The sequence below is a fragment of the Ranitomeya variabilis genome, chromosome 2 (genome assembly GCF_051348905.1).
Source record: "Ranitomeya variabilis isolate aRanVar5 chromosome 2, aRanVar5.hap1, whole genome shotgun sequence".
Classification (NCBI taxonomy): Eukaryota; Metazoa; Chordata; class Amphibia; order Anura; family Dendrobatidae; genus Ranitomeya; species Ranitomeya variabilis.
The window spans coordinates 39,502,821-39,525,125 of NC_135233.1; the positions used below are offsets into that span (position 1 = coordinate 39,502,821).

The 22,305-nt window shown below is 43.5% G+C and overlaps 1 protein-coding gene across 2 annotated transcripts in view; it reads right to left on the reverse strand.

Moving 5' to 3' along the window:
• RPS6KC1 (ribosomal protein S6 kinase C1) overlaps positions 1 to 22,305 on the reverse strand; it is a 159,080-nt gene that overhangs the window by 26,667 nt on the left and 110,108 nt on the right. For both annotated transcript variants that reach the window (XM_077282284.1, XM_077282285.1), the window contains one exon: positions 22,136 to 22,268. In XM_077282284.1, coding sequence (XP_077138399.1) covers positions 22,136 to 22,268 — 133 coding nt within the window. The remainder of the gene's footprint in view (positions 1 to 22,135; positions 22,269 to 22,305) is intronic.

Consider the following 22,305-nt stretch of genomic DNA (forward strand, 5'->3'; position numbering starts at 1 on the left):
TTCCTTAAAGGCCACCTCTATGGGGTATACAGCTTATTGTGGTCGTCTGCACAGATACTCCAGTCTCTACTTGGGAACTCTGCAGCAATTCCTGGGTTTCCTTTGGTCTTTGTGCTGCCTCTCCGATTAATCCCCTCCTTGCCCGGGATGAGAGTTTTGGTGGGTGGCCCTCTCTTGGCAGGTTTGGTGTGGTACCATGTTCTTTCCTTTTGATGATAATGGATTTGATGGTGCTTTGGGGGGGGATCATCAGTGGTTAGGATATTTATTTATAACCCAACCCTGACTTGTATTTCTCAAGAACTTTGTCCCTGACTTGTTTGGAGAGCTCCTTGGTTTTCATGGTGTTGTTTGGAGATCTCCTTGGTCTTCATGGTGTTGTTTGGAGAGCTCCTTGGTTTTCATGGTGTTGTCTGGAGATCTCCTTGGTCTTCATGGTGTTGTATGGAGATCTCCTTGGTCTTCATGGTGTTGTATGGAGATCTCCTTGGTCTTCATGGTGTTGTATGGAGATCTCCTTGGTCTTCATGGTGTTGTATGGACATCTCCTTGGTCTTCATGGTGTTGTTTGGACATCTCCTTGGTCTTCATGGTGTTGTTTGGACATCTCCTTGGTCTTCATGGTGTTGTTTGGACATCTCCTTGGTCTTCATGGTGTTGTATGGAGATCTCCTTGGTCTTCATGGTGTTGTTTGGACATCTCCTTGGTCTTCATGGTGTTGTTTGGACATCTCCTTGGTCTTCATGGTGTTGTTTGGACATCTCCTTGGTCTTCATGGTGTTCTTTGGACATCTCCTTGGTCTTCATGGTGTTGTTTGGACATCTCCTTGGTCTTCATGGTGGTGTTTGGACATCTCCTTGGTCTTCATGGTGGTGTTTGGTTAGTGGGGCATCTTGTTAATGGTGTTGTATCCTCTGTGGTCTTTCAGAAAAGGTAAAGTGTATATACTGACAGACATGTGACACTTAGATTGCACACAGGGGGACGTCCTGTCGCTAAGCATCTGACTTATGAAGGTAATTGCTTGCACCAGAAAGTTTTAGGGGCTTCTTAGCAAAAGGGGTGAATACATATGCACATGCCAATTTTTACTTATTTTATCCCATAAATTTAATTTTTGCCTATATTTTTCTTACTTCACCAAGGTAGACGATTCAGCGCTGATGCATCACACACAAATCGGAATACACAAATACCTAAACAAAGGTTGTAATGTAACAAAATAGGTAAATAGCCAGGGGGGGGGGGGGGGTGAATACTTTAGCATGCCACTGTACTTATTTTTATTTGAACCTGCCATTTATGCTATCCTCATTTATAATACTGTCAGATTGTCTTATTACAAAGGGTTTGGGATAAGAATTTCTATGAGTCATGCTGCCACTGTTTTTTTTGGGGGGATGCACGGTTTTTCATGATTGTTGTGATTGACAGCATATTATATATTTGCCCCCCGTTTTCTATTGCACGATTGCTCTCCATTGTTGCATTTGCCCATTCTGTACTGTATCCAGTGTATGTCAGTTTGTGCATGTAATATATATTATATACATACAGACAAATATTTTAATGGTATTACGGTATTGTATTTATTTTTGTGTTAATAAACGTTTTGATACTCTTAGGTGCGCTCATCACTAGTCTTTTCCTATCTTTACTGTTTAGGCCAAGAAAAGTAGAAAAAAAAGATCCAAAAACATACATGATACACACATACAAAAAAAAAAAGGTTGGACACACTACATTTAAAAAGTGTTAAGAGGTACAATAAATTTCAACAAAAATCCATTTATCAGAAAACCTTGAAATATTAATTTTTCTCCCAGTCAGAACAAAAGTAGTCTGAAGTTTAGAATCTATAACAAAATAGAGGAGACCACTCATATTGGATGTCGATTTATCAAACCTATTGATTTCAGTAGGATTGTCCAGCTAATGACTGCCAAAGAAAAGCGACACTACTCTGTCCTCCTCCTCCTCGACCTGTCCTCTGCCTTTGACACAGTGGACCATTCCCTATTATTACAGACCCTCTCATCCCTTGGCATCACAGACTTGGCCCTATCCTGGATCTCATCATACCTAACAGACCGGACATTCAGCGTCTCCCACTCACACACCACCTCCTCACCTCGCCCCCTATCTGTCGGAGTCCCACAAGGTTCAGTCCTTGGGCCCCTGCTCTTCTCCATTTACACCTTTGGCCTGGGACAGCTCATAGAATTTCACGGTTTTCAGTATCATCTCTATGCTGACGACACACAGATCTACATCTCTGGACCAGATATCACCTCCCTACTAACCAGAATCCCTCAATGTCTGTCCACTATTTCATCCTTCTTCTCCGCTAGATTTCTGAAACTTAACATGGACAAAACAGAATTCATCATCTTTCCCCCATCTCATGCGACCCCCCCAACGAACCTATCCATTACGGTAAATGGCTGCCTACTCTCCCCAGTCCCACAAGCTCGCTGTCTCGGGGTAATCCTTGACACGGATCTCTCTTTCAAACCACATATCCAAGCTCCTACCACCTCCTGCCGCATTCAACCCAAAAATAGTTCTCAGACCGGAACATTCCATAACCAATAATCTGCAAAAACCCTAGTCCATGCCCTCATCATCTCCCACCTTGACTACTGCAACCTCCTACTTTGTTGCCTCCCTTATATATACACACATACATTATATATACACACATACATTATATATATACACATACATATATATACAGACACACACACGTCACACCTTCTCCTTTAAAGATTTCTCTGTATTTTCATGACTATGAAAATTGTACATTCACACTGAAGGCATCAAAACTATAAATTAACACATGTGAAATTATATACTTAACAAAAAAGTGTGAAACAACTGAAATTATGTCTTATATTCTAGGTTCTTCAAAGTAGCCACCTTTTGCTTTGATGACTGCTTTGCACACTCTTGGCATTCTCTTGATGAGCTTCAGGAGGTAGTCACCGGGAATGGTTTTCACTTCACAGGTGTGCCCTGTCAGGTTTAATAAATGGGATTTCTTGCCTTATAAATGGGGTTGGAATTTCAGTTGTTTCACACTTTTTTGTTAAGTATATAATTCCACATGTGATAATTCATAGTTTTGATGCCTTCAGTGTGAATGTACAATTTTCATAGCCATAAAAATACAGAAAAATCTTTAAATGAGAAGGTGTGTCCAAACTTTTGGTCTGTACTGTATATATATATATATATATATATAAATTATATATATATATATATATATATATATATTATATATATATATATATATATATATATACACACACACATACACACACACACATACATATACACACACACGCGGCTCCTTTATCCGACCCCCCTCATCCCCACCTCTTTTCTGGTAAGCATCGCACACTTTGTTACCTATTACCGCACTTTAAATGAATAATATATTGGGAGCTTTCTTTTCCCAGCTATTTGACTTATGTATGTTGCTCTTTAGATGCCTATCTGGAATGTATTGTTTTCCCCCCTTTTATGGTCACTGGACCTTTATGGGTATGTAAGGGGTTGACATACATTTGTGGTGTGTGGAAAGGTGGGGGTGGGGTTTTTTCGCTATCTGCATTGTTTGTGGCACTTTATGTATTGCTGTGACATTTTACATATTTTCTACTAAATAAATAATAAAATGAAATGATTGATTTTACTATATATAATCAATTTGCTCCTTCTTTCTCCTATTGTTCCCCGATATTGATTGGAGCTGATATAATTTGATCGGGGTTGTGGACAATTTGTGTCACCACCCCGGTTTATAAGTATGCATATGGGGTTTCTGTTGTTCTGTTGCATCTCTGTAATGAGGAGGGGTGTTGACTAATGACATCAGAACCCTATATAAGGTGTGCTTAATTATTAGGCAACTTTCTTTCCTTTGGCAAAACGGGTCAGAAGAGAGATTTGACGCTCTCTGAAAAGTCCAAAATTGTGAGATGTTTTGCAGAGGGATGCCGCAGTCTTGAAATTGCCAAACTTTTGAAGCGTGATCACCGAACAATCAAGCGTTTCATGGCAAATAGCCAACAGGGTCCCAAGAAGCGTTTTGGGCAAAAAAGGCGCAAAATAACTGCCCATGAATTGAGGAAAATCAAGCGTGAAGCTGCCAAGATGCCATTTGCCACCAGTTTTTCTGTATTTCAGAGCTGCAATGTTACTGGAGTATCAAAAAGCACAAGGTGTGCGATACTCAGGGACATGGCCAAGGTAAGGAAGGCTGAAAAACGACCACCTGTGAACAAGAAACATAAGATAAAACGTCAAGACTGGGCCAAGAAATATCTTAAGCCTGACTTCTCAAAGGTTTTATGGACTGATGAAATGAGAGTGACTCTTGATGGACCAGATGGATGGGCCAGAGGCTGGATCAGTAAAGGGCAGAGAGCTCCACTCCGACTCAGACGCCAGCAAGGTGGTGGTGGGGTACTGGTATGGGCTGGTATCATCAAAGATGAACTTGTGGGACCTTTTCGGCTTGAGGATGGAGTGAAGCTCAACTCCCAGACCTACTGCCAGCTTCTAGAAGACAACTTCATTAAGCAGTGGTACAGGAAAAAGTCAGTATCGTTCAAGAAAAACATGATTGTCACGCAGGACAAAGCTCCATCACATGCCTCCAACTACTCCACAGCATGGCTGGCCAGTAGAGGTCTCAAAGAAGATAAAATAATGACATGGCCATCTTGATCATCTGATCTGAACCCCATAGAGAACCTGTGGTCCCTCATAAAATGTTTGATCTACAGGGAGGGAAAACAGTCCACCTCTCGGCACAGTGTTTGGAAGGCTGTGGTGGCTGCTGCACGCAATGTTCATCGTAAACAGATCAAGCAACTGACGGAATCTATGGATGGAAGGCTGTTAAGTGTCATCAGAAAGAAAGGGGGCTATATTGGGCACTGATTTTTTTGGTTTTGTTTTTGCATGTCAGAAAAGTTTATTTCTAAATGTTGTGCAGTTATATTGGTTTACCTGGTGGAAATAAACAAGTGAGATGGGAATATATTTGGTTTTTATTAAGTTGCCAAATAATTTTGCACAGTAATAGTTCCCTGCACAAACAGATATCCTCCTAAGATAGCCAAATCTAAAAAAAAAAACCACTCCAACTTCCAAAAATATTAAGCTTTGACATTTACGAGTCATTTGGGTTGATTGAGAACATAGTTGTTGATCAATAATAAAAATAATCCTCAAAAAAAAAACAACTTGCCTAATAATTCTGCAACAAACAGTGTATAATATATATATATATAATAATTTTATTTATATAGCGCCAACATATTCCGCAGCGCTTTACAACTTATAGAGGGGACTTGTACAGACAATAGACATTACAGCATAACAGAAATCACAGTTCATAATAGATATTCGGACCAGCCATAGTGTAAGGCTCGGGTGTTCATGTAAAGCTGCATGAACCAGTTATCAGCCTAAGTATGTAGCAGTACAGACACAGAGGCTATTAACTGCATGAAGTGTATGAGAACATGATGCGAGGAACCTGATTATGTTTGGGTTTTTTTTTCGTTTTTTTTTTTTAATAGGCCACACAGGAATCGTTAGGTTAATGCGTTGAGGCGGTAGGCCAGTCTGAACAAATGAGTTTTTAGGGCACGCTTAAAACTGTGGAGATTGGGGATTAATCGTATTAACCTGGGTAGTGCATTCCAAAGAATCGGCGCAGCACGTGTAAAGTCTTGGAGACGGGAGTGGGAGGTTCTGATTATTGAGGATGCTAACCTGAGGTCATTAGCGGAGCGGAGGGCACGGGTAGGGTGGTAGACTGAGACCAGAGAGGAGATGTAGGGTGGTGCTGAGCCATGGAGTGCTTTGTGGATGAGGGTAGTAGTTTTGTACTGGATTCTGGAGTGGATGGGTAGCCAGTGTAATGACTGGCACAAGGTAGAGGCATCGGTGTAACGGTTGGTGAGGAATATGATCCTGGCAGCAGCATTCAGGACAGATTGGAGCGGGGAGAGTTTGGTAAGAGGGAGGCCGATTAGTAGAGAGTTACAATAGTCCAGACGGGAATGAATAAGTGAGACAGTAAGAGTTTTTGCAGAGTCGAAAGTAAGAAAAGGGCGAACTCTAGAAATGTTTTTGAGATGCAGATAAGAAGAGCGAGCCAGTGATCGGATGTGGGGGGTGAATGAAAGCTCGGAATCAAGTATGACCCCAAGGCAGCGGGCATGTTGCTTGGGAGTAATGGTGGAACCGCACACGGACATGGCAATGTCAGGCAAAGGTAGGTTAGTAGAGGGAGAGAACACAAGGAGTTCAGTTTTTGACAGGTTCAGTTTCAGATAGAGGAAGGACATGATGTTAGAGACAGCGGTAAGACAATCACTGATGTTTTCTAAGAAGGTCGGAGTGAAAGCTGGAGTAGAGGTGTATAATTGGGTGTCGTCAGCATAGAGATGGTACTGGAAACCAAATCTACTGATTGTTTGTCCAATAGGGGCGGTATACAAAGAGAAGAGGAGGGGGCCTAGGACTGATCCTTGAGGAACCCCAACAGTAAGGGGAAGGTGAGAGGAGGAGGAACCAGCAAAACATACAGTGAAGGATCGGTCAGAGAGATAGGAGGAGAACATTGTATATATATTTCCTTCTGGGAACTATGGAACCACATGGGCACAAAAAACAAGAAGAACATCATCCATATAGAAAATGGCAATATCTGGCTTCAGTACTTCAGAGACCTTTACAAAGACATCCCGAAGGAAGAACTAAACCAAGAACAGAAAAACATAACAGAAAAACTAAAAGCTATGGAGGAAAAAGTCAAACATTTCCAAAACCCACTGGATACACCAATCACACTTCAGGAAGTTACAGAGAGAATATCTTCCATAAGGTGTAGAAAAGCCAGTGGCCCAGATGGAATCCCACCAGAAATGCTGAAGTACAGCCCACCAGAAATACATGCAGCAATGATCAAATTGTTCAATATTGTGCTGAGTGCTGGTTACTTTCCTCGTACCTGGAATCAAGGCCTCATCACACCTATCCACAAGAGTGGGGACAGGTACGACCCTGCCAACTACAGAGGCATATGTGTCAGCAGCAACCTGGGGAAACTGTTCAATAGCATCCTGAACAAAAGGATCCTTAATTTCCTCACCGAGCATAACGTCCTCAGCAAAAGCCAAGCAGGGTTCATGCCAAACCATCGCACTACCGACCACATCTACACCCTGCACAGCCTCATTCAGAGCCACGTCCAAAACACTAAGCACGGGAAGATATACACTTGTTTTGTGGATTTCAGAAAGGCTTTTGACTCAGTGTGGCACCCAGGCCTGTTACTGAAACTGCTGGAGAGTGGAATAGGAGGAAAGACCTACGATGTCATCAAAAGCTCCTACACCGAGAACCGCTGCAGTGTGAGTGTGAACGGTAGAAGAACGGCTGATTTCCAGCAGAGCCGCGGAGTCAGACAGGGCTGCACCCTAAGCCCAACGCTCTTCAATATCTACATCAATGAGCTGGCCACCACTCTGGAATCTTCCACGGCACCAGGTCTCACACTCCATAATGCCCAGGTGAAATTCTTGCTGTATGCAGATGACCTATTGCTGCTGTCACCAACTGAGAAAGGTCTTCAAGACAACCTGAAAATCCTGGAGAAATTCAGCTCCACGTGGGCTCTACCGGTCAATGCAAAGAAAACCAACATCATGGTGTTCCAGAAGAGAAAGCCAAGACCGAACCAGCACCTTCCATTCATGCTAAACAACTGCGCTCTTACAGAAATGGACAAATATACCTACCTGGGCCTGGAAATTCACCGGTCAGGGAGCTTCAAACAAGCCATAGAGATACTGAAAGACAAGGCCTGCAAAACCTTCTATGCCATCCGAAGGAAGCTCTATCATCTGAAGCCACCAGTGAGGGTCTGGCTAAAAATCTTCGATGCCATAATCACCCCAATCCTCCTATACGGCAGTGAAGTCTGGGGCCCTCACACATACCCAGACTGGTCAAAGTGGGACTCCAGTCCAACAGAAATATTCCACCTGGAATTCTGTAAACACCTTCTTCAGGTCCATCGGAGCACCACCAACAATGCCTGCCGAGCTGAGCTGGGCAGATTCCCACTGCACCTAGCTGTCCTGAAGAGGGTGCTGTCCTTTCAGGCTCACCTGCAGAGTAGCAACCCAAGCTCCCATCACCATAAAGCCATGCTACATATAGGTGGTCCCCACAAACCAGGACCCCCAGAACAGCTCACCCAAACCCAACCTGCCCGAACCGTCAACCAAAACAACTCGACAAAAGCCACAATCAGGAAGATGGTAGAGGAGGGGCAGGAGAGGTACGTCAGTGTCTGGAGGAACGAAATCAGCAGCTCACAGAAACTGACCGTGTACCAGAGTCTACAGAGAGACTACAGACTGGCCCCATATCTGGAGAAACTCTCAGATCCCAGAGACCGCCAGATCCTGAGCCGGTATAGACTCAGCGCCCACAATCTGGCCATCGAGGTCGGCCGGCACAGACAGAGCTACAAGCCCAGAGAAGACAGACTGTGCCTACACTGTGACCTGGAGACCCTGGAGGATGAGACCCACTTCCTGCTACACTGCCCCAAATACTCAGCAGTGAGGGACATTCACTTCAGGAGACTCTCACATCTCTTCCCGGATTTCAGCTCCATGAAGGAGGAAGAGAAAACATATATCCTGCTGGGGGAAGAAGAGAGCGTGGTGGAGATAGCAGCCCAGTATGTGAGCGCTTGCCATAGACTGCGAGAAAGACAACCATGATATGCCATGGACTTCCTTACCCCCACCCTGCACCCCATCCATCGTCCCCGCAGTCCTCACCCATTATCCCCACAGTCCCTGCTACCTATTCCCTATTGTACTTGTGCTTTGGCAAAACTGATGTTCATTTGGTCCTGCCAATAAAGCTGATTTGATTATATATATATATATATATATATATATATATATATATATATATATATATATATATATACACATACATATATACACATATACATACACATATATATATATATATATATATATATATATATATATATATATATATATATATATATATATATATATATATATATATATATATATATATATATATATATAATGAAAGTGGTTTATTGGCCCATGTGCGACATTTCAGTCCAGGATGTGGACCTTTCTCAAGCTTGAGAAAGGTCCACATCCTGGACTGAAACGTCGCACATGGGCCAATAAACCACTTTTATTTTTTCTATTGGAGTGCTGCCTTCATTTTTCTGTACAATAGTATGAGGTTTGGTATATACCTGGAAGGATCTTTTGCACCCTTTGTTTTCTTTTGGTGCTGCTTTTTGTGTGTGTATATATATATATATATATATATATATATATATATATATATATATATATATATATATATATATATATATATATATATATACACACACACGTACACGTATATATATATATATATATATATATATATATATATATATATATATATATATATATATATATATATATATATATATATATATATATATATATATATATATATTTTTTTTTTTTTTATTATTATTTTTTAACAAGTCCGAAACACCCCAAAAAATGTGTGAGTTCTATAGGAGTTTGTACTTTACTCATCTAAATTACGTAGAGGTGCTGGCGAAGAACAACATTAAAAGGGGAAAAAAAAAGTCATCAATGAACTGGAACATATAACAGTATCTTTAAACTGGCGTTATTTGCCTGTGCCCATAATCACGGTTTGGCATTAATTACGCACAAAGCAGGGCGACTACTGCCAAGCTGCAATCAATTCCAAATACAACACCGGCCAATGCCAGGAATCTTATTGGTGCTATATTTGAATAGATGGATTTTGTAATAGATATAGGACAGGGGGGGAAAGAGCTTCCGAAGAGCAAAAGGTTTTTTTTTTTAATTATTATTATTTGACAGTTAGAAAAGTTTGTAAATTTTTTTACTGTAATCCTGTCAACAACAAATAAGTGTTCGAGTCCCTGGCACAGGTGAATGGCAATGTCCGACCGTGCCCAGATACGGATCCAAATTAAATCAAAGCAGGGAGGACACTTTAAGGTCATGGAGACCCGTGTGATGCAGGTGAAGAGCGGAAAGGCTAAATGTTCTTGTAATTGCTACAAATATATAGGGAAGTGTGGAAACGTGGACGTGACCCATATTGAAGAGGAGGGCAGAGCAGATGTGGAAGTGTCTATATTTCAGGGTCAATTCACACAGAGGGGGTTTTTATGTGAAGTTTGGAGAAAATTCTGTTTAAAAAAAAAAGTTGCATCCAATACTGTGTGAATAAGCTTCTTATTAATTTCAAATTTTTTTTTTCTTTGCTTTTATTTTCACAGTGAAAAAAGAAGCAATCTGTCAATTCTCAAAGACATTTCTGCTTGGGGAAAAAAAGGTTTAAAATTTGATTACGGAAACTTTAGAATTAGAACAAAAAGTTCCAGGCAAAAAAGAACAAAGTACCAAAAACACTTTTTTTTATGAGATTTTTGGACATACCCAGGAAAATCCATGACACAAAATTCAATATTAACATTAACATTGTTTTTTGGGGGTCATTTTATATGGTGCTTTTTGTACTGGTTCTTCATCGCGAACCTGTCACTTGCTGAAAAAATTGGAGCTTATATACCTTTTAAATATCTATAATATAATATAATATATATAAAATAATATCTGATTCAACCACATTTTTCCATTGCAGAGATATTTAGATTTGTTGCTTTTGGAGCGCATTATGTGAAATCTCTGCCTGTAGTGCAACTGGGTGTCTCTTCAGAGTCTTCTCTGGGGACGCTCCCTTTCATCCTTTCTTCCCAGACGCTACCATTCGCGGCTCAGAAGCGGCTGACACTGCTGAACTTCTAAGTCAGCTACCGAGCTGTGATTGGCAACATCTATGAGGGAGGGCTGAAAGTGAACGCCCCCTGGAGAAGACTCTGAAAAAACGCTTGGTTGCACTACAAGGAGAAATTTCACGTACTGCCTTCCAAAACAAACAAATGTGAATATCTCTGTAACGCAGTGTCATAGTGCAAAATGGAAAAAAGTGACAGAATCAGGGATATTTACAAAATATTAAACTCACAATTTTATGAGCAATTGACAGGTCCTCTTTACGTACCCCCTTATACATTAGATTAAAGGCAGTCAAACTGTAACCATTTTATGTCTACGGTTGTCTCCTGACTGTTTCCAGACAGATGATGTTGGGGAAGAAAAGGGTCAGGCCTGCTGAATTTCAACAGCCAATCCTTATATCAGGAGAGGGGATTTGCTGCTAGCAAAGGAGACAGTTTGCAGCTCTCATAGTGAACACAGGAACATTTGACGGCACAGAGTTCATTTACACGGGGTAGTCAGGAGATAGACATTCAGCTGACGGCAGTCTGGCCGACAGCTATCTAATCTGTATGATCAGCTTTCCAAGGTGGATGCACTGCCGCCAACATCTCGTCTGCGCAAACAAGGAAGGAAGGGTAGACCGCCCTGGACCATAATGGCTTACGAAGATGTCCATGAATCTTAGTCCGCGGGTATCATGACCCAAGAGTGACAGCGTCACCGAAATTTATGAAGCTGTTATGCCACGGACGTCTGCATGAGCCCTAATATTCTTTGACCCAATCATAGTGCCCCTTCACCAGTAGTCAAATGCCTGATGAAAGGTTTATCACCTGAAACGTTGCGGTGACCAGAAGTGTGGCTTCTTACAACCCAACACATTTTCTATATCTTAGCTTAGTTTTCACCGACCACTTAGACTCGCGACAAACTGAGACATCTTGATCTGCATTGATCACTTCTCAGCAGTCATCTCACAATCATCACAATTACAAGAATAACGCCGCATCCAACGTTGACAAGGGGTGATGGTCACAGTTTCCCCTCCCAATGTCTTCTCCCCACAATATTTACCAATAGACGTCAATCAACATCTTCAGACTATTATTGTATATGGTCCTCGCCGCTGCTGAAAATTGTTGGCCGATTTATCAAGAATTTTTCGCCAGAATTCTAGAATAAAATTGAAGTGTCACGTAATTTTTCTGCAACTTGGAGTTGAGCAAAAATGTTGCAACTGTTGATGTTTTTCTGCCAGTCCAAGTCAGCGGCTCAAAGGTGCAGCTCGATAAGGACAAGGCATAACTAAGCAACCCCAAAATTTTACATCACAGAATGGAACAAATTTCTACAGAAATGTACAGCATCACCTGGCTGGCATAGATCTCTGGCAGTAGCACACAGCATCTCATAGATGAGCCACATTGAAGGGAATCTATCAGAAGCTTTTTGCTATGTAATCTGAGAGCAGCATGATGTAGGGGGGGAAACCCTGATTCCAGTGATGTGTCGCTTACTAGGATGTGTTTCTGTTTCAATACAATCAGTGTTTTATCAGCTGGAGATTATCACTGACATAGTTCACAGAATCTGCCAATCAGAGCTGTGGGCGGACTATACAGTCAGATTACATAGCAAAAACTTTCCTTTAAAAAAGCTCTTAATGAAAAAAGGGCACACTAGCGCTCCCTAGATTACGGCTGGTGTTCAAAACGCCATTCTTGATGAATATGACCCCTTATCTCTAACTTCTGTGAAAGTGAAATCAAGCAAGATAACCATACTATGCAAAATAGTCATTGCATAGTAGTAAAAAAAAATAAATAAATAAAAAAATTAAAAAAATCAATCAATAAAAATCGGTTAAAATAAATCAATATGGTTCAAGATCTGGTTTTAATAATAAAATTAATTATAAAAAATAATTTAGTTATCAAAAGCCAAACATAAATTGGGGTAATTTGCCTAAAATTACTGTTTTCGGCAATTCAGATTATTAAAAATAAATAAATAAATAAAAACATACTCCTCCTGTAAATGCTGCCCTGATACTAAGACAACTTGCACATATTGAAGTATTTACCCGGCATCCTAAGACTCCTGCACCCCCCGAGCCAACTAGCCAGGCTCCATTGTCCTCCCCATTTTTGCTCCCCTTTCTGGATTTCTCCATTTCAGTCTTTTCAACATTTTTTGATATTCCTGCGAGATTCAGACAATTTCACATTAAAACAAAAAGGTCTGAGACTATTTTTAACACGCTCTGGACTGATAACATTTCGGAACCATAGGGTGCCAGATCAAAAGAAAAATGTAAAAGTATCTGTCCCAGACCAAAGCCATCTCCCAATATAGAAGGCAGCTTTTTTTTTTACTATCAGGTACAAATGCTGACCTGAAATTTGAAATCTCCATCTTTCTTTTTTCTTCCAATAATTATAATGGGTCAATCAAGTGAAGACATCAGAAGATCAAGAGATCATCACCTTTTTATGTACTCACTGAACTTCCTCTTCTACATCCATGTTGCAAAAAGATTTATCATTTTTGAAACCATGTAGCCCAAGCCCAGGCCATAAAACAACAGCCCCCAGACCATTATCCAACTTCCACAGTTGGCACCAAGCGTCTGGGGCATGTAGCATTCTTCTGGTATAGGAGAAAAAACAGATTTGTCCTCCCGACTGCCAGTTGGTCAATGCGGATTTATCCCTCTAGAAATATACAGTACTCTACATCACTCCAGCAGAAGCCTGACACTGCACATGGTGGTCTTCCGGTTCGTATAAAGACGTTCTACCAAGAAAACTCAATCCCTGATTCTCCCGATGAACATTTCTTGTAATAAAATTGATTGAGAGATACTTTGAAATTGGGCAGCAAATTTTTTTTTATATGATATTTCCATATTACATGCTTCAGAAGTACCAGTATGTGAACTTAAAAGGTCTACCATTTCTTGATTTAGTATAAGGAAGGAGAAACCAAATAGCGGATGAGGATGTGCACACAGACAAAACTCCAAACAACAATCTCCTGAACAAACTCCAACACCAACCACACCTCCAACTCCACAACCAGGCAGCAAGACCTAACACTGGCAATCACTAAGTGCCACAGGGGAGTATTATTATTATTATTATTATTTATTGTTATAGCGCCATTTATTCCATGGCGCTTTACAAGTGAGGAGGGGTATACATAATAACAAGTACAATAATCTTGAACAATACAAGTCATAACTGGTACAGTAGGAGAGAGGACCCTGCCCGCGAAGGCTCACAATCTACAAGGGATGGGTGAGAATACAGTAGGTGAGGGTAGAGCTGGTCTTGCAGCGGTTTGGTCGATCGGTGGTTACTGCAGGTTGTAGGCTTGTCGGAAGAGGTGGGTCTTCAGATTCTTTTTGAAGGTTTCGATGGTGGGCGAGAGTCTGATGTGTTGTGGTAGAGGGTTCCAGAGTAGGGGTGATACGCGAGAGAAATCTTGTATGCGATTGTGGGAAGAGGAGATAAGAGGGGAGTAGAGAAGGAGATCTTGTGAGGATCGGAGGTTGCGTGTAGGAAAGTACCGGGAGATGAGGTCGCAGATGTAAGGAGGAGACAGGTTGTGGATGGCTTTGTACGTCATGGTTAGGGTTTTGTACTGGAGTCTCTGGGCAATGGGGAGCCAGTGAAGGGATTGACAGAGGGGAGAGGCCGGAGAATAGCGGGGGGACAGGTGGATTAGTCGGGCAGCAGAGTTTAGAATAGATTGGAGGGGTGCGAGAGTGTTTGAGGGGAGGCCACAGAGCAGAAGGTTGCAGTAGTCAAGGCGGGAGATGATGAGGGCATGGACTAGGGTTTTTGCAGATTCTTGGTTGATGAATGAACGGATTCGTGCAATATTTTTGAGTTGAAGTCGGCAGGATGTATGTGTGTGTATGTGTGTGTGTGTGTGTGTTTCTGACAGTGGTAGTTCTTACTGCCTGGTTCTGGAATCGGAGGTGAGTATACTGAACAGCTGACACAATCCAGGTAGGAAAACAGGAAAGCTCCAACTTTCAACTGAACAGATTAACCCTTGCACTGCTACCAAGGAATAAAAACTGTACTGTTTAATACGATGGTGAAGTACTTCTAACCAGTGTAGGAGTTTGTGAAACCAGACACAGCAGTCTTCTGGCCCATCTCTTTCACAGCATAGCCGGGACATCATGTTTCACCACGGCAGCAGGTAAAAGTCAGCAAAAGCATCACTCTCTATAGGTAGCACTTTACAACAGTGTCATACCGAAGGTCACCATAATATGACCCATCAACTAGTGGTGTCGCTATGTTCTGACATCACATCTTACTTTGTTTTCAGGTAGCATTCCAACAGACTACTCTCACACTACTGGTGATGGCACCGGACCCCTATTTAAGCCCAGCCAGGTCTCTCACTTATTGCCTGAGTATCAGTTTCTATACAAGTATTGAATCTAGCCTGTTATAAAATTATGTTGACTCAGTGTTTTCTCTTCCTTGGATTTTGCACTTTGGATTGTCGTTCTTTCCTATATTTCATGGTTTTGATTCCTGGTCTGAATTTTGACTACATCACCCGATTGATCCTTTTATTCTGACAGCGCCCTGTCTTACTTTACGAGTTTTACATACACTACAGTTTCTCAGTACCAACCCTTGTCTATTTTGAGGATCGTGACTGGGGGGGGGGGGGTAAACTTCCTTGTGAGGGTCCCTGGTAAATGGCAGCATCCCATGGACTCTGCAACTTACTTTAGTTTGCGCCACACTGGATGGATGAAGCATAAGTACAACGTCCGATCTCCAAAAAATCTTAAAAAACAACGATACCTTATTTAATCCATTGAAAAATGACATCCTGGCAACAAAAGAAATAAATAATAGTCTTCGCGTTTCGAACTTGTATGTATTAACGATTCTTACTCATGAACGGTTCACACGCATTCAAAACGCGAAGGCTATTGATATTTTTGCAGGATGTCATTTTTATATGGATTAAAGCATCACTGTTTCGTAACCACATTTTTGGGGGGAGTTTGAGTAGAGAACTACCCATTTTTGGGGGAATGGATGTTGTGCTTTCGTCCTTGCAACGCCTGTGAACCCAATAAATTCGACAGACATCTGTAAACTATGTAGATTTAAACATTATGTATTGTAAGACTCTGCGGACCACCTTGGCCTCGCTCTACATGGTCAAACCAAGGAAATTTCACATCGTGCCAGCACTGAAAGGGTGAAGTCCGTGGCGGCAGCTCTTCTAAGTGAGTCATCGCCATCCAGGTGTGACAATTACATTTCATTTGCCACCTGCTCCGCACACGTGGAGGGGAATCGGAACACAAAAAGGGACATCACAAGCACTTTTACTGCGTGTACGAGTGGATTTCTGCTTTGTGTCCATATGCGTCGCCACTGGCTGTATTGTTAGCAGTAATATTGCGGGATTAATGTTGAATGTTAAAATGTTAGGCACAATCTCCTCTTGTTAAAAAGAAGACGACATACTAATGAAGTCAGCTGGGAATTTGGTAGTTTCTTTTTATTCCAGCAGTGAAACTCTTAACAGGAACGGAAGGACTTGGCAAAGACTCATGAATAAAAAAAAGTAGATGGTGAGGTTTGTATCTCGTCGTGCTTGCCGAATACACAGAACTTCCCTGGCCTCCGTGTTATTAAAGAGTGATCCCATAATAACGGATATAACCCGAACCGTGGCCAAAAATGAAAAGATGGCTGCACTCATAAATCCTTATATCTGGTGACATTTGTATCCTTTCGCCACTCAAAAGAAATGGACAAATGTGAGTGGAGGTGTCAAAACTGTCCTCTAACGGCAGATGTTAAAGGAAAGCAGGATTGGGCATGCTGGATTTCAACATGCCCGATCCTTTGTTCCCATCAGAGGAGTTTTCAGCCACTAAAATATCTAATTCCCAATGAATACATATTCATGATCCACCATTAGATTCTGAAATATGATATAAGAGGGATCAAAAACTTTAATCTTGATATTTGGAGTTTTTTTTAAAGTTTAGTTTTCTATTGAAGGGGTACTGCTGGATGATAGAAAATAAGTGATGAGTGGAACTCGTAAGGAAATTCATGTTGATCAAATCAAACAGATTCCCTTGAAAGAAAAAAATATAATCTAAATGCTGTGGTGTTCAAAGAAAACATAACTTCTCAATCAATCAAGCTACTCAGCAGACTCTTCTGCCTGTCCCTGGACGCTGCTCCCTGTGCAGGAGATTCATGGTGGTCAAATCAGACACACTACCTCTACAACTAGGCAGGGCCGGTTTTAGGCAAAGTGGGGCCCTAGGCAAAGTTTAAAATGGGGCCCCAAATGCTAACATATTGCACATCACATAGAAGCATTTCGGTTGTATTTACATGCGCTGATCTCAGGCCGCTAAACGAGTGTGATCGACAATACTGAAGTCGTTGGACGCTTGTTTCCCGGCCTCTTTCCACCATCTGAGAAAGAATGAAGGGGACAGAACGATCACTAATAGATCACTAACAGATCACCATACAGTATCATGTTATCAGCAGCACATCTACAGTTTACACCGGCGACGTCCTGCTGAGAACAATGATTTTTATTCCGGCATAAACAATCCAATCACCCAATGAATATGCAGCATTTTGCTTGTTTAGTATAATACACCCCATATTCCTCCATATATTATAATGTGCACCACAGTCCTCCATATTGTAAAATGCACACCGCATAGTCCTCCATACAATATAATGTGCCCCATAGTCCTCCATATAGTATAATACACGCCTCATAGTCCTCCATATAGTATTATACACTTCCCATAGTCCTCCATACAGTATAATACACTCCTCATAGTCCTCCATATATTAAAATATACTCCTCAGTCCTCCATATAGCATAATACACTCCTCACAGTGCTCCATATAGTATAATGCACCGCCATAGTCATCCATGTAGTACAATTCACTTCCCATAGTATAATGCACCCCATAGTTCTTCATATAGTATAACGTATTCCCCATAGTCCTCGATACAATATAATTCAGCCCACATATAGTATAATGCAGCCACTACCCCACAGAGTATAATGCAGCCACCCCAGAGTATAATGTAACCCCCCCAGAGTATAATGAAACCTCCCTACAGAATATAATGCAGCCCCCCATAAAGTATAATGTAGCCCCCTCATAGAGTATGATACAATCACCCCTCATAGAATATAATACAGCCCCCCCCCCATAGAATATAATGTAGCCCCGAACAGGATATAATACAGCCCACCTCCCCATAGAATATAATGTAGCCCCATCAAAGGGTATGATGCAATCAACCCTCATAAAATCTAATAAAGCCCCCCACAGAATATAATGCAGCCCCCTCCATAGAATATAATGTATAATGTACCCCCCAAATATATAACACAGCCTCCCCATAGAATATAATATACCCCCATAGTATATAGCACAGCCCATATAGTAGTATATAGCATAGCCACGTAGTATATAGCACAGCCCACACAGTAGTATACAGCACTGCCCACACAGTAGTATACAGCACTGCCCACACAGTAGTATACAGCACTGCCCACACAGTAGTATACAGCACTGCCCACACAGTAGTATACAGCACTGCCCACACAGTAGTATACAGCACTGCCCACACAGTAGTATACAGCACTGCCCACACAGTAGTATACAGCACTGCCCACACAGTAGTATACAGCACTGCCCACACAGTAGTATACAGCACTGCCCACACAGTAGTATACAGCACTGCCCACACAGTAGTATACAGCACTGCCCACACAGTAGTATACAGCACTGCCCACAGTAGTATACAGCACTGCCCACAGTAGTATACAGCACTGCCCACAGTAGTATACAGCACTGCCCACACAGTAGTATACAGCACTGCCCACACAGTAGTATACAGCACTGCCCACAGTAGTATACAGCACTGCCCACAGTAGTATACAGCACTGCCCACACAGTAGTATACAGCACTGCCCACACAGTAGTATATAGCACTGCCCACAGTAGTGTATAGCACTGTCCACAGTAGTATACAGTACTGTCCACAGTAGTATACAGCACAGCCCACAGTAGTATACAGCACTGTCCACAGTAGTATACAGCACTGCCCACATCCCCCCTTCCCTCCCCGCCTCTCTCCTCCCGAGAATGGCCGCATAGTCCAGTAAAAAAAAAAAAAAAAAAAACACAAGCACCTCTCCCCGAGCCCACGCTGCTCCCGTGTCGGCGGCTGCCGCCGCACTGCCTGGCACACAGCGAGTACGCGATGACGCGCACCCGCTGTGTCAGAGGCAGAGTGGGGAATGATGGGAGAAGGAGCGTTAGGTGACGCTCTCTCCTCCATGTTGCTTTGAACTGTACCGGCAGACGCCGGTATAGTTCAATGCGGCGGGGGAGTCGGCGCTGGCGGGCCCCCCTGCCTCACAGGGGCCCCATAGCGGCTGTGTGACTTGCCGCTAGCTGGGGGAGAGGGGGCCCCAGGCAGCTGCCTGGTCTGCCTGCCCCTAACGCCGGCCCTGTAACTAGGTTTTACTCGAAAATGTGATGATTCAGAAAAAAAAAAATCTAACTTTTGTTCCTGGAGTGATCTGTCAAGACCCCACTCCATGTGCCCGGACCTCAGTCCACTCGACATGCCTGATCCCACTCAATTCTCCATACCTGGATCTTATACCATTCCCCGTCCCCACACCCCACTGTTTCCCATGCTTGACTGCACACAACTTCCCGTGCCCTGACCAACTCCGCTCCTGGTGTCCGGACCCCATTTTACTTTCAGTGCCTGGACCCAATTACCCATCTCTGAATCTAAATTCCCATGCCAGGATGCCATTTCCTTCCCCGTGACTGGACCCCACTTCCTTCCTTGTGCCTGGACAACCCCCCACTTTCCTCCCCGTGCCTGGACCCCCTCCCTCCACTTTCTTCCCCGTGCCTGGACCCCCTCCCTCCACTTTCTTGCCCGTGCCTGGACCTCCTCCCTCCACTTTCTTCCCCGTGTCTGGACCCCCTCCCTCCACTTTCTTCCCCGTGCCTGGACCCCCTCCCTCCACTTTCTTCCCCGTGCCTGGACCCCCTCCCTCCACTTTCTTCCCCGTGCCTGGACCTCCTCCCTCCACTTTCTTCCCCGTGCCTGGACCTCCTCCCTCCACTTTCTTCCCCGTGCCTGGACCTCCTCCCTCCACTTTCTTCCCCGTGCCTGGACCCCCTCCCTCCACTTTCTTCCCCGTGCCTGGACCCCCTCCCTCCACTTTCTTCCCCGTGCCTGGACCCCCTCCCTCCACTTTCTTCCCCGTGCCTGGCCCCCCTCCCTCCACTTTCTTCCCCGTGCCTGGCCCCCCTCCCTCCACTTTCTTCCCCGTGCCTGGCCCCCCTCCCTCCACTTTCTTCCCCGTGCCTGGCCCCCCTCCCTCCACTTTCTTCCCCGTGCCTGGCCCCCCTCCCTCCACTTTCTTCCCCGTGCCTGGACCTCCTCCCTCCACTTTCCTCCCCGTGCCTGGACCTCCTCCCTCCACTTTCTTCCCCGTGTCTGGACCCCCTCCCTCCACTTTCTTCCCAGTGTCTGGACCCCCTCCCTCTACTTTCTTCCCCGTGTCTGGACCTCCTCCCTCTACTTTCTTCCCCGTGTCTGGACCCCTACTTCCTGCCCCATGCCTTTATCCACAACACTTACGTGCCTGGATCCACTACCAGTGCCCGGATCCACTCCCAGTCCTCATGTCCAGACCTCACTTTACTCCACATGCCGGACCGACATTACCAGTGCATGGTTCGTTATCTAAGCTATAGTTTCTATTACATGGTGGTTTGTAACGATGGAGCATGACTATATGTCACGTTGCCCGTGGTTCGGCCACAATGAAGCTCTCGACATGTTGCCTTTAAATAGTTTGTGTCACACAATTATTCATAGATAAAATTAGGGTATAAGGAAATAGTGAACTGCAGAGGAAATGTACTGATGCACCTGTTCACCCGCTTAGACCTCCCTGGGGGGTGTATGATGAGATAACCCCTCTTAATAACAAAACATTTATAGAGGTCTCAATCTCCACTGCAACGCGGACCACAGGAGCGGACGTCAGCCGCAGAGGCACCTGGGCCAGCAATGGCCAACAGTCGCTCTTTCGGGACTCCCTTCCATATTATAATTTGCAAATATCCATATTAGAGATTTGGAGTCAGTAGAAAGGGAAGCGAAAGGCCCGACAGTGTGATGATCGATCACACCTAGAGTCTACAGGACGTCATGTCTGTTCTATACAAAAACAGCTTGGTTTCAGTGGCCGCAGTGCAATGCTTTCTTTATCCTACGATGGTGCTATAGGGGAGATGAACACTTGCTGTGGCATTAACTAATCAATGGGGGTCTCAAATCCTTATCATCATTTTATTCTTAAAGGAGACAACAAAATCATTATTTGATGGATATTCAGAATTAGAAAAAACTATATTTTTCACAATCAAGAGGCTGAATCTGATACTGCAGCTCAGCTCCATATAATTGGGTTTTTCCACTCATGTCACTACTACTGATGAGCGAACGTGCTGGGATAAGGCGTTATCTCAGCATGCTCGGGTGCTAACCGAGGGTCTTCGGCGTGCTCGAAAAATATGTTCTAGTCCCCGCTGCTGCAAGTCTACCGGCTGTTCAACAGCCACAACACATGCAGGGATGATGTAACAAAAAGTCAATCCGTACATTTGTTGCGGCTGTCGAAAAGCCGTGAGACATGCACCCGTGGGGACTAGAACGTATTTTTCGGCACACCGAAGACCCTCGGTTAGCACCCGAGCATGCTCAGATAACACTTTATCCCAGCACGTTCGCTCACCGCTAGTCGCTATATAATTGGGGGGATAGTCCGGCGCCTGATATCCCCAATCTCCTGATAATAAAGGGGCCAAAGGACCACTGACGTGCTGCCTCCCCTTCAACTTTTTACCTGGAGGGTGTAAAAGTTAAAAAAGGTATAAACGACAAGGTAAATCCCACAGACTGTGTAACAAAGCCTGGTCTGGTATGTTATGTATTCCTGGCGAGGATGCGCCTCTGAGTGTGATAAATGGCGGCCACCACATGAGCGCGGCCATCTCCGCGACCTCAGAGTCCTAGCTAAGCGCCGTCTTTGCAAACGTCTTTGATACAGTGACCGACCTTCGGCGTGCTGCAGCACCAGGAACACAGACTCCTCCGCGATGATGTACTTGTGCAGACAGACCATGTTGGGCACGCGGCGGGGAATGATAGTCTTTCTGCTCCCGGACTCCTCGCTGCTTCTCCTCAGACCCTGACAGAGAACAGAAAGGTCAGTCGTACCCTGCGCT